Source organism: Polypterus senegalus, chromosome 5 (genome assembly GCF_016835505.1).
Source record: "Polypterus senegalus isolate Bchr_013 chromosome 5, ASM1683550v1, whole genome shotgun sequence".
Classification (NCBI taxonomy): Eukaryota; Metazoa; Chordata; class Cladistia; order Polypteriformes; family Polypteridae; genus Polypterus; species Polypterus senegalus.
In genome coordinates, this window is record NC_053158.1 from 115,144,904 (window position 1) to 115,158,980 (window position 14,077).

General features: G+C 36.8%; 1 protein-coding gene across 4 annotated transcripts in view; it reads right to left on the bottom strand.

Annotated features, from left to right (window-relative positions):
• iba57 (iron-sulfur cluster assembly factor IBA57) overlaps positions 1-13,696 on the bottom strand; it is a 32,315-nt gene extending 18,619 nt beyond the window's left edge. Inside the window, exon 1 of one of the 4 annotated variants that reach the window (XR_005633746.1) lies at positions 13,236-13,677. Coding sequence is in view for 2 of the 4 variants with exons in the window: in XM_039753248.1 (XP_039609182.1) it covers positions 13,236-13,516 (281 nt within the window). In the remaining 2 variants the exon portion in view is untranslated. Of the gene's footprint in view, positions 1-12,787; positions 12,901-13,235 lie in introns of those variants that run through there. The other 3 variants (XR_005633747.1, XM_039753248.1, XM_039753249.1) reach the window with 3 other exon arrangements.
• Positions 13,697-14,077: the final 381 nt, after the last annotated feature.

Consider the following 14,077-nt stretch of genomic DNA (forward strand, 5'->3'; position numbering starts at 1 on the left):
AAAATCCATATGCTGTTCCTCAAAGGTCAATATTATGACCTCTTTATTTTTCTTTTTATATGCTACCCTTAAGGAATATCATTCACAAGTGTGCTATACAATTACACTGCTAGACGAATGATATACAACTTTATCTTTCTGTTAAGCCTGATGGACATTCTTTAATTTTCAAGAATATTGATTGTATAATCAATAAGAGCTTGGAAGTTAATCCTTCTCCTTCTCAATGAGATTTTATTGACTAGTCCTAAGAATGTTAGAAGTAACCTTATCATTTCATGGCCATTTTGTTGCTTTAAATAACACGGTTACAGATGTGCTTGAAAGTTTGTGAACCCTTTAGAATTTTCTATATTTCTGCATAAATATGACCTAAAACATCATCAGATTTTCACTCAAGTCCTAAAAGTAGATAAAGAGAAACCAGTTAAACAAATGAGACAAAAATATTATACTTTGTCATTTATTTATTGAAGAAAATGATTGAATATTACATATTTGTAAGTGGCAAAAGTATGTGAACCTCTAGGATTAGCAGTTAGTTTAAAGATGAAATTAGAGTCAGGTGTTTTCAATCAATGGGATGACAATCAGGTGTGAGTGGGCATCCTGTGTTATTTAAAGAACAGGGATCTATCAAAGTATGCTCTTCACAACACACGTTTGTGGAAGTGTATAATGGCACAAACAAAGGAGATGTCCGAGGACCTCAGAAAGAGTTGTTGATGCTCATCAGATTGAAAAAGGTTACAAATCCATCTCTAAATAGTTTGGACTCCACCAATCCACAGTCAGACAGATTGTGTACAAATGGAGGAAATTCAAGACCACTGTTACCCTTCCCAGGAGTGGTCGACCAACAAAGATCACTCCAAAAGCAAGGCGTGTAATAGTCAGCAAGGTCACAACTGACCCCAGGGTAACTTCTAAGCAACTGAAGGCCTCTCTCACATTGGCTAGTGTTCATGTTCATGAGTCCACCATCAGAAGAACATTGAACAACAATGGTGTGCATGGGAGGATTGCAAGGAGAATACTGCTACTTTTTGGTTTAAATGAAAAGCAGTATGTTTGGAAAAAGGAAAACGCTGCATTCCAGCATAAGAACCTTATCCCATCTGTGAAACATGGTGGTAGTAGTATCATGGTTTGGGCCTGTTTTGCGGCATCTGTGCAAGGACAGCATGTTTTCATTGATGTAACAATTAATTCTGAATTATATCAGAGAATTCCAAAGGAAAATATCAGGACATCTGTCCATGAACTGAATCTCAAGAGAAGGTGGGTCATGCAGCAAGACAATGACCCTAAGCACACAAGTCATTCTACCAAAGAATGGTTAAAGAAGAATAAAGTTAATGTTTTGGAATGGCCAACTCAAAGTCCTGACCTTAATCCAATCAATGTTGTGGAAGGACCTAAAGCGAGCAGATAATATGAGGAACCCCACCAACATCCCAGAGTTGAAGCTGTTCTGTACAGAGGAATGAGCTAAAATTCCTCCAAGCCAGTGTGCAGGAATCATCAAAAGTTACTGGAAACGTTCAGTTGCAGCTATTGCTGCAAAGCGGGGTCACACCAGATACTAAAAGCAAAGGTTCACATACTTTTGTCACTCACAAATATGTAATATTCGATCATTTTCTTTAATAAATGACCAAGTATAATATTTTTGTCTCATTTGTTTAACTGGTTTCTCTTTATCTACTTTAAGGGCTTGAGTGAAAATCTGATGATGTTTTAGGTCATTTTTATGCAGAAATATAGAAAACTCTAAAGGGTTCACAAACTTTCAAGCACAACTGTAAAAACCTTGGTGTTGTCTTCAATTCAAACCTGTCTTTTAAGCCCTTGTAAATCTTTCTCATCCATGAAATCTTGCTAAGATCTAGAATATGTTCTCAGCCAATGATGCTGACAAACTCGTGCATGCTTTTACTTCTTCTAGACTAGGTGTTTCACTGAGGTGCTCAATAAACTTTAGCTGGAACAAAATGCTGCTTCCAGAGTTCTTACGATGACTAAGAAAGGGAACATAATTTGTTCTGTCTCAACTGTCTTACATTGGATACCAGTCAACTTTTGCATAGACAATAAAATTTTACAACTGACCAATAAGGCAATTCATTCTCTGGACCCTAGTTATTTAATGAATTTATTATGTTTTTATAACCCTTCATGGCTATTAAGATCTTTGGGTGCTGGCCTTTTATGTGTGCATCGAGTCATAAAAATTTCAGTAAGTAAAAAAGCATTTAAATTGAGGAAGTGGATTCTCTTCTCTGATTTTAATTATTTTTACTTATGTATTTATTTACTTATTTTTCCTACTATTAAAGTTTTACTCTGTTGGCCTAGCTCTCTTTCTCATGGGTAGGGGTTGATTTAATTTTAACTTAGTTTTGTAAAATTTGACTTGCTTGTATGGTATGTTATTTGCTTTTTAATAAATTAAATAAAATGCTTAAAAAGAATTTACATATAGGGCCTCAAAATTATGAAACAGTTTACTACTTTTAGTTCATAATGCTGGGACTATGAAAGTTTTCAAATCTAGGCTTAAAACGTATCTTTTTAGTTTAGCTTTTAATTAGTTTTTATTTCCGAATATTTTAATCTGCTTGTTAAAACAAGTATGAACAGTAAAATAACTTTAGCCATATTTTGTTTTTTTCTTTTGCTGTTGACATTATTTTTTTACCTCTAATTTAATTATTTATTTGATGTATTAATTTTAAAATAACTTTAACTATTTTCTATTCAATTGTTTAATTTCTTTAAGTTTTATATTATAAATTGTTTTGCTTGTGTTTACCTGTAAAGTTGACTTGAATAACTTTGTTATAAAAGGTGCCTTGCTGCTCTTTTACAGGAAGTATCTAAAAGAGAGTTAAAACCTCTGTTAAAATCTCAAGGTAAGTTTAGACCAGGGTGGAGAGCAGATCAGGTGTTTTGATGATACATTACAGAATCAAAGAAATACAGTGGAACCTCGGTTTGCAAGCATAATTCGTCCCGTAAACGTGCTCGCAATCCAAAGCACTCGTATATCAAAGCGAATTTCCCCATAAGAAATAATGGAAACTCAGATGATTCGTTCCACAACCCAAAACTATTCATATAAAAATGATTAATACAAAATATAAAGTAAAATACATAATACAAATTAACCTGCACTTTACCTTTAAAAAGAATCATGGCTGGTGTGAGTTTCTAAACTCATGTGGGATTCCACCTGTAATGGAAGGATTTTTCTCTGTAAAATGCAAAGGTGAAATAAAGAGAGGAAGGGAATCAGGAGTGCAGATGGGCGTTGGTCGCTCCAGCGCAAAGCCAGGTGCAAAGACTAATGTTTTGGGAAAAACAGCCGGGAATGTTCTAAAGATACAGCCAAGGCTATGTAAGGAGTTGTTTTTCACTTCGAGAGGCTTTTTTCACATGTAAGCATATTACTGTGTCTTCTAGTACCGTGCACTTGCCTTAATCAGGGCCAAGTAGAAGAAAAACAATACCATGTCCTGTGGAAGGTTGTGTACTGAAACTGATCACTTCTGTATACATTGCTTGCACGTAAGCCACTTTTGGGGCAAGGACACCTAATTAGTATATAAGGGAAGGTTCCGCCCTCAGTTTCTTTGGAAGCTCAACCGTGGGGAATGCGCGCACCGCCTGGTACCTTTGACTAGGCTAACGAGTTGATCCTCTGACGAGACTGACAAGTGGGCTTCCTCAGTCTACTGGTCTAGGATGATGGCTCTGGGTCTTTTGATAAGCACAAGTTTGTGTCTTTTGATATTACTGTAAGCATAAGTTTGTTTCTTTTAATATATTACTGTAAGCATATACTTGTTTCTATAATCTATCGCTACTGCATTATACTGCATTATATGTATTTAAATGTTATAATTGAATAAGTAAATTTTATTGAAGTATCAGACCTCTTCTCTCTGATTTTTGCCCACTTATTCTAAAGAACCCCTTGAACCATTTTCCCAAATCAAAACACCACCCAATGGGGCGACACACGGAAGAGCGTCCCAAAGCAATCGCAGTCTCCCAGTGCTGCAGCAGTTCGCCGTATAAGCACATCCAAAAAGATCGCAGACATGCTATAAGCGCCTGTCCTCAATGGGTCATACAAGGAACATTATAAAGATCCCGCTACAATAAATAACAGCGCTGTTGCTGTTTCAAGCTGAATAAAGCTGGTGTTAAAGTACTGAGACTCAGCTTCGTGTTTTGGGGAGCAAGATGGGGACTCGCACTTCACAGCGCGCACACACACACAGTCACAATGCTGTAGTAAACAGTATACGCTCGTACGGATGTTGACTATATGAGTGAGGCACACAGACTCAGACGGAGAACAGGAGACGATTGCCAGAGAGAGAGAGAGAGAGAGAGACACGCTGGGCGAGCGAGATAAGGAGAGAGAGACGCACTGGGCGAGCGAGATAAGGAGAAAGAGACGCGCTGGGCGAGCGAGCGAGATAAGGAGAGAGAGAGAGAGAGAGAGAGAGAGAGAGAGAGAGACGCGCTGGGCGAGCGAGATAAGGAGAAAGAGAGAGACGCGCTGGGCGAGCGAGATAAGGAGAAAGAGAGAGACGCACTGGGCGAGCGAGTGAGATAAGGAGAGAGAGAGAGATGCGCTGGGCGAGCAAGCGAGCGAGATAAGGAGAGAGAAGAACCATCAGCTCAGTTGCGATCACATGACGCTCAGCAGACAAAGTGTATCCATACTACTCATATTGCAAGACATCTCTCGTTTATCAAGTCAAAATTTATTAAAAATTTTTGCTCGTCTTGCAAAACACTCGTAAACCGGGGTTCCACTATATTGAATTATGTAGTTTATATTTTTTTAAATACAAAAATATGTTTTTAAAATAACAAAAGGGAACTCAAAAAAATTAAAACACCAATAATCACCCCAATAAGTACTTACTGGAAGAATGTAAGAAATTTGACAAACAAAAGGAGACCATTCAGTCCATGAAGCTTGTTTGTTTAACTAACACCTAAGCTATCCTAATATCTCTTCTAGATACTACTTAAAGGTTGTCAAGGTTTCTGCTCTAACTACATGTCTTGATAGTTTGTTGCAGATTCTCACAAATCTTTGCATAAAGAGGTGTTTCCTGGCTTCAGTCCTAAATACACTTCCCCTGTATTTCCACTTGTGTCCTCGACAGGGCTGTGGAGTCGGAGTCAGTTTTGGGCACCTGGAGTCAGAGTCGGAGTCGGAGTCAGCAAAAATGTACCGACTCCAACTCCTAATAAATTTAAATTGTAATGAGAAAAAAAAACAAAAAAAAAAACAGCAAGTTCAAATGTCCCATTTCACAAACAATAGTCATAATTAAGTACTTCTCTGATGTAAAAATAAAGCCCAGTGCATAGTTGTGTTACTACTAGTGTGAAGTTCAGTTCAGCTATTATACAACCAGACATTCACACATTGTAATCTGGATCATGGTACATTATAAAAAGTGTTTTCATTTTATTTCAGATATAATGTGTTTAACAAGTTCATTTTAGTGTAAACAAGTGTAATGATGTACGTGTAGGTGTATGCTATGGCCTAATGCGTGTTCAGGGGTTTTGTCTGCACTCTCCACATATGCTCCAACCTAGGGCTGAACTTTAGCATAACTTTGCACACCACCAGAGTTTTTTTGAAATTAAAAAGGAGCAGATGCGTGTTCTGGAAATGTCTACGTATTCTGACAGATATTGCTTCTAATATGTTAAGCACAATTAAGAAATTTTTTTTTTTAAAGAATTAATAGTTGAAAAGGATGATCACTCATCGAAACTGACTGTAGAAGAACCCATATTTGTTGATCCAGAGATTATTAGTGATGTGGCTAGAATTGTAACAGCAATGCCATCCACCTAAGTCAGTGTTGAATGGCTATTTTCAGCTCTAAAAATATTCAAGTCAGATTTAAGAGCTTCTATGAAAGAGGATCTGGCAGAAGCAATTCTTTTTCATAGAACATTACATTGAGCTAATTTTGGATTGCATTTAACAACTATTCTACTCTACAACTGTATTACAAGTTTAATATATAAACTGTTTTTTGTTCATGTAGTTAAGCTGTGTTTTTGTTTTAAACCTAACGAAGAATGTGGTATATATTTTTTGACCTGGTAAAGTTCCTGTTCTTGATTTTTAAGCATGCTACTTTATAGCCATTTGATAAAAACAATAAATTAGACCTTTTGTTTTCATTTTTTTTTTGTTTAACTGGCCAATACTGAAGAGAGTCAGCTTCCTAGCCAGTAGTTATGTGGTTAAATGACATGCATGTTGCCTTCCTTCAATCAACATGGAAAATACATTAGCATATTAAATACAGAAGAGTCAGAAGTACCTGAAATCAAGGAGTCAGAGCCAAAGAATTTATCTACCGCCTCCACAGCCCTGGTCCTCAAAATTTGTGATTCACCTTTAAGTTGAAAGAATTCTGCTTGAAATACTTTATAAATGCTTTTGAGAACTTTGAAGACCTGGATAAAGTCTCTACACAGTTTCTTCTGCTGGTGAGTAAATAGGTTTAACTCTCAGAGTCTTTCTGAGTAGAATATGTCCTTAACTTATGGGCTGCAACTGGTTGCTTTTCTCTACCCAGCTTTAGGAGATGCTAAGACTTTGTTGTAAAATTGTGACAAGAACTGCACACAGTACTCCATATGCGCTGTTACTTGTGCATTTTGTAGTCTACGTATTAAGTCCCTCAATTTATCTTCAACCGTTTCATGATGTAACCTAATATTTGCCTTTGAATAGCTTCATCATATTGCTTAGATGATGAAAATGATGTGTAACATAAACCTCTAAAGCATTTTTTTCATATATTTATATTAGTGTTCCTTTTCACCATATGTAACATTTCACACTTATCTACATTAAATTGCATTTTCCAAATATTAAGCCAGTTCTGAAGCTTGTCCATGTGTTTCTGAAGTGTTTTCACCGCCTCCTCAGTATCTTCCATTTTGATGCTTTAACACTAAAATTACCAGAGCCTACGAAAAACCTTGTAGATCCTTCCCACATTAAATTGCTTCTCACCTCTCCTTCAGCATCTTTTGTCCTTTAAATGTGTTGATAAGCAGCAAACAGCAAGCACTCTGCTATCCCATCCCCCACTGGCACACAATTTTCTCAGTTCAAGTCTGTTTACCTGCGTATCAGTTGCTTGGAGTTGAATACAGTGAGAAGTCAAGCAAAATCACACCTTTTATAAATACCATATCGTTATTTGGAACACATGCATTTCATGTGTGTTCCATGTCTACAACGATCTCTGTAAACACATCGTTAAAAAAGAAACTTTTTCATGTTTTAGTAATAATTGACAAAATGTACTATAGACATGAACTTTATAATGTGTGAAGCCTGAAGTCCGAATATCAAAGAAACATTTTCACAAAAGGTACAACTATAACAGAACAAATGCGCTTTTATTCAAAAATATAACTGCAGAAAAACAACACGAGTTAGGGTGCGACATTGACACACATTTGCTACGAGCATTTCGGTGGCGCAACGGTATCAGCTGTTGACTGGTAATCTAAACTTCACGGGTTCGATCCCAGACAAGTCCGTTTTGAGAAGTGAGCTGCATGTATTCTTACTATTTTAGAATAAAAACATACATTTGATTCCAGTCTGTAACAGCCGGTGTAATTTATGATACTTGTAAAGGTTAGCTTTTTTTTTATTCAGTTTTATTCTCTCAGTCGCGTTCATGATCCCAAACCACTCCCCCCAGGCAGCATTTGACACTGCTGTTTTCACATAGACACACTATAAAAGAGATACCAACATGCAGCAACATGTGGAAACTGGCCAAGATCGGGGAGGAAAAAAAAAAAAACAGTCACGTCATGATTATAACCGCATGAAGGTATAAAAATGAATATAATGTTGCATTAGTGCACCAATGTTTTCCGAAATGTACAATACAGGTCATAAAATTTATTATTTCAAATGTTATATATATCTAAGTCTCTCTTTTTTTGTCAGAGCAGCTTTGACATCATGGATCAGAAGGTGCATACTAATTTAGTGTGAGCAGGAACACTTAAGTATAAAACTGAATAAAAACAATTCATATCCACAGTCATTCTCAGTCACGCACAACACTTACACCCACAGTTTTCCCAGTCTCGTTCGCGCACAAGATCTCTTTTCAAATAAAGAGGGGGTATAACAAAACAAGTTTGTACCTACCACGTCTATCTGAAAAATACGTCACATGGGGGAGAGGGGTGTGGAAGCTTGAACAGGAGAGAATAAAACTGAAAAAAAGTAAATAATAAAAAGACAAGTACTATAAATTTACAGACGCAAATCAAAAGTATGTTTTTATTGTATGATATAAATAATAAGAGTAGCTCTCTACTCAAAATGATAAATTTGGGAAGTAGCTGATATCGAAACTGCGACCTCATGATTGAAAGGCAGCAGTTCTTAGCATTGCACCATAGCCGTCATATCAACCGCCTACTGTAACCTGCTTTCTTTTTTCTTTGGTTAAATTCTTAAATTGTTTTGTTATACTTGTACCTTTGGTGGAAGTGTTTATTTCATATTTGTATTTTAGGTTTCACACATTATAAATTTCATGTCTACATTTTGTCAATTATTAGTAATACATGAAAAACGTTTCTGTGTTAACATTTTTACAGAGATTGTTGATGACACTGAACACACATGAAATGTATGTATTCTAAAGGACGATGTACTTTTTTTACCCAATAAAGCTCCAGCACTTCACTCGAAGATAAACACTGAGCAATGAGAAACTTCTTTGCAAATTGAACTGCGGCCGTGGGTGGGGGGGGGATGGATGAGCTGGCTGCTTGTCTTAATCGGCACATTTACAAGACAAAAAGACGCTGAGTTTTCTGGTAATTGTAGTGTTAAGTATCATATGCAAATTTCATAAGTTAACTACCTATATGGCAACAAAAACCATACCAGCCTTTAAAAGAGAAAATCTAGAAATTAAACACACTGTACTGCTGAGTACCTGCATACCTGTTTTGAATTCACTGTTTGGAAAGTGTTTAAAGAATCCTGTGCTGACATTGATGAACTGATGGGACACTGTAATACGTCATATGTAATTTTACAAGGATGCCACAATCCCCATTAAATCAGTCAAAATATATCTTATCCTATTATCCTGTTATACATAAATAGTAATCGGGAAGAGCCAAGTAACTACAAGCTAGTAGGCTTAATGTGTATCACAGGTGCATTAACAGAAGGAATTAATAAGTGGAAGTTTCAGCAGAACATGGCAAAAAAATTAGTTTTAGGAAACAGCCACCAGATGGTCGTGTTTTACTAATATGCTGCAATTCTATAAGGAAGCAACAAATAGATATAATCAGAGTGGGGCATATATTATCCATCCATGCATTATCCAACCCGCTATATCCTAACACAAGGTCATGGGGGTCTGCTGTATTGGAGCCAATCCCAGCTAACACAGGGTGCAAGGCAGGAACAAATCCCGGGTAGGGTGCCAGCCCACCGCAGGGTGCATATATTATTTATCTTGATTTCCAGTAAGCATCTGATAAGATCCCACTTGACAGGTTGGCCATCAAACTAAAAGAAGAGGGTGTTCAGGGTGCAGAGTGAGGGAAGGATGCAGTATTTTCTAAAACACAGCAACTGTGGGTTATAGTACAAAAATCCTTATTAAAATTTGGGTGGTGTCCCAAGTGTCAGTGCTAGGTCTGCTGCTATATTTCATTTAAAATTGTAGTTAATGACAAGCTAGGTGTTGTGGCAGATAATCTAGAATTCACTGAACAATTATAGCGGGACCTATATAGTATACAGGCTTGCATATTTGTGCCAGATAAAATTTAATGTAAGTAAACATAAGGTATTACAAGTAGGAAGTAAAAATGTTTTGCATGAATACACAATGGGAAGTCAAAGATAAAACAACAGCTTATGAAGAAGGACTTATGAGCATTCTATATTCTCCTGTCTTCTGCCTCTTGCTAGGTTACACCCATCACCTGCATGTCCTCTTTAACCAGAACCATCAACCTTCGCTTAGGCCTTCCTCATTTCTTCTTGCATGGCAGCCTTATCCTTAACATCCTTCTCCAATTATACACAGCATCTCTACTCTGCACATGTCCAAACCAATGCAAGCTCGCCTCTTTGACTTTGTCTCCCGACCGTCCAACCAAGGTTGACCCTCTAATAGCTTTTAGATTTTATTTTTTGGTTTGATATACTTTATTAATACCAGAGGGGAAACTGTCTTTTCACATGACCTTTATTGATTATTCACACAAATAAATAAATCTCTATATATAATCTTCATTTGGATCTTGATCTTTGTTTATCCGCAAATGAATTAGAAGAAGCACTACATGGCAGTAGAGAAACACCTAAAACATAGGCATTGCATTAAGAATCTCCTCCAGGCTTATACTACTGAAGACTGTAGTACAATAATCCCTCGCTATATCGCACTTCGGGTTCTGGAACGCAACCCCCGCGATCGAGGAGGGATTACTGTATTCCAGTCACACCTCAAAACACAGACATTCAAACTAAACAAATTGATGTGCTTTAACTAAAGAGATCTTCATTTAGATCTTGATCTTTGTTTGTCCGTGAATTCCACGCATGTGCAGACCACCTTCCAGTTTAGTACGTTGTTGTTACTCACGGATGTCAACAATGTGCCGGAATAACGAAAGGGGTGGTGGATAGTGTTACGCTGGTTTGCTCCTGAGGCCTGGTTAGAGAATGAGATTGCTGAAGATAAAAGGTACGTGTGTACGTAACATATGAATGAAAGAAAGACAGTGGGTAAAATGAATAACAACGTAACAGCACGTTCCGGAAATTATTATTGTTACGTTGTAGCCGGCAAGTGCTGCACGTCTCACAGTTGTACCGTGGCTTGCTCACATGTCAGTGAAGCGATCGCTATTTATGCTTTAAAGAGCCTGGATACCTATGTGTCCCCCTTTAATAACCATTGCTCCGTGTATATTGCCTTACTCTTTGGATTGCCACAAAGCAACCTGCGAGATTAGAGCAACGTTGAGAAGACATCGTGAGAGGAAATGACAGCGTCCTGAAAACGAGACGGACTGTGAACAGACAGAAGCAGAAATGCTCCTACACCACCACATAATTACGATTTGGACAGTGATTCCGAGTAGGCCGTTCCTATCAAATCAATATCCAAGGGTTTTCTTTTGTAGTTTTGTTTCCCTTATAAAAAATCATAATGCTGTGTGACGAAGTGCCCAGTTCACGACTGGCAGCCGCGTTTAAACAGGGAGCCCTTCACAGACAACTTTAACACGCGCAACGTAGTTGGGTGCACATGGCTAGTATTATATAAATGAAAACACTTTTTCAAAAAACAAGAATAAGAGAAAACAGACTCAAATTCATAAAACCTCCCACAAATACAAATAAAATGTCCTTTTAACTGGGAAAATATTATAAAAAGAAATACTACTTGGCAATATGGTATATAAACAAACTCCAATATTTCTTGGTACATGGAACAACAAAGACATGAAAGAGGACAAATATTTTCTTAAAAAGTGGTACATTGTAAGATATTTGAGACTCTAAATAGATCAGAATAGGCTGTCAGGGAGTAATTTCTGAAGATGCCTTTCAAATACAAACATTCTAAAAGAGCATATTGTGAATTATCATGGCTAGAAAGTCTGCACTACTGATAACCTTGAGTACCAAAATGCAATGCATGTCTTAATTTTTAGACATCATTAAAACAGCTATACAAGATTATAACATAAAAAGGCTAATATTCTGGGCTAAATATTTTACATTTGAATAACACAGAATGAACTACAGCATATGAACAAGAAGTTTGTACAATATGCAATTAACCTCAATACAAAATACAAGTTTAAGATTTTTTTTTTCTTTAAAACTACTAATATATCATGCTCATGTATATATTACATTCTATCCCGACAGACTTACAGTATCAGTGCACAAAAAAACTGTACGAAAAACAAAATAATTTTAAGATCTTCAAAAAAAATCATATTAATATATGAATTCATGCTTTGCTTAATTTTTATGGACCTAAAGTGCATGAAAAAATATTCCTAAAATATTAAAGGCACCATACTCACAAAATAAAAATGAATTATGTTCTCTTCATATAGTATAAGGTAGGAATAAGATAATATTTACAATTTACCAAAAAAATAGGTAGAATAGTCCAGAGCCGATTCTTGCATCCTATGGTGCAGGGCTTGGTTCAGTAAACCTCCAACCCTTAAGTGGATTAGCCCGAACAAAACACCCAGTTATAACGGAAGGGAAAAAAAATCCATATATACATTATCCAACCACGTTATATAAATATATTTCAAAACAGTACTATTACTGTCGCAATATAATAGTACTATATATTTTTAGTAAGTATTTGTAGAGCTTATGTTTTATTATTGTTTCAAACATAAATCACGATAAGCTGAAGAAAGCATTTGCTATTTGTTGGGATTTTAAAAAAAATGTGTTAAAAGCAAATCAGGTTGCATTAACGTGTTTGTTTACGATGACGGGAGGTAAGTGACGCGGACGCATCACGTGACAAGATCCCGCATATATTACAATATCACACTTGAAACGCTGCAAAAAAAAAAAAAACTTCCATTCGTTGTTTAAGACAATGTACCAACACGGTACCGTAGCTTTGGGCGCAAAGTCCATTTTTGGGATACACTCACTCATACATACCTGAGCAATTCTGAACCCCAAACTATCAACACCATCCAAATAAACTAATATTGCGCTGGTGCAAAACGTTTACCCTGTAATTCCCTGGCTCTGCGACTGGTCCAAACTGCTCAACTTCGCAAACTGAACCTGAGGAGCCGCAGGAAAAAAAAGACCCTGAACGTGACGTCTCTGTACCGTGGTACGTATTGACTTCTGTAAATCCTGGCTACTGATAAGGAACTTTTAATTTTTTACTAAATGATAAGGGCAGGAAATACAAGCAAGTCCCAGTAGAGGCGACGCCGCTAGGCTACTACGCCACCGTTTTGCTTCAAAAATGTTTTAAACATTAACAACCAACAACGTATGTCGTGAACTGTTAAGGTGCTAGGTATGCATAACTTTTAGACGTCCACATTTATAAACAGCTGTATGTTACCGATCAGCTATAACTAACCATACTCACCTGTACAGAAGCACGTCAAAGAGGGTCCTACCCTGAACATTTAATAGGTGTGCATACAGCGTACGGCATTCGCAGGTGTTATTCAACTGTTCTGCGTCGTTGGTGATCAAACCCTGCAAAAAAACTATGGTGTCCTCACCACGCAGGCTTAACAACTGGCGATGGGTCAGCTCATAACAGCTATAACTTGCTGCCCGCCTGTAAACTCGAAATAGACTTCTACGGCAGATGTCATATAAAAGAGCTCTTCTATACACACGGGACAAGAAACAGGTAATCATTTTTTCCAGTTCACAAACACGTCAGGCACTTAATACCAATGCTGAACAGCGAAGAATAAAAGAGCAACCATTATCTATCCCATAATGCTTTATCTCTTTAAAAAAAAAAAAAAATCCCTACTCTCTTTCTCCAAAAACACCCATTCAACAACATGTGGTCCTCCCGCTATATTGCCCTCTGCTGGATGAATGATTGATTACACAAACGGCTGTAATAATTTTCCACCTTTTCTAATTGTCAGCCTTTTTGTTTATATGAATTCATCAAGATGTATTACTTTTAAAACTGCAAATATGCACCTTGACAAAAGTGCAAAAACATATTATGACTGCAAGCATATTTTTTTTTAGTTTTAACATGGATTTTATTTGTTATGTGTATTTGATATGAAGAGGATAAGCAAAAAAAATATATATAAAGTTAGTTTGAAGTCACAAAAAACAAAATTTACAGTGTTATTACAATCTGTTTGAACTTCAGGTTTGTATCCAGAAGCCCTTGTTTGAAAGTTCTGGCTGTGAAACTATGTTTAACAAATACAGCTCATGTAAATGATTACT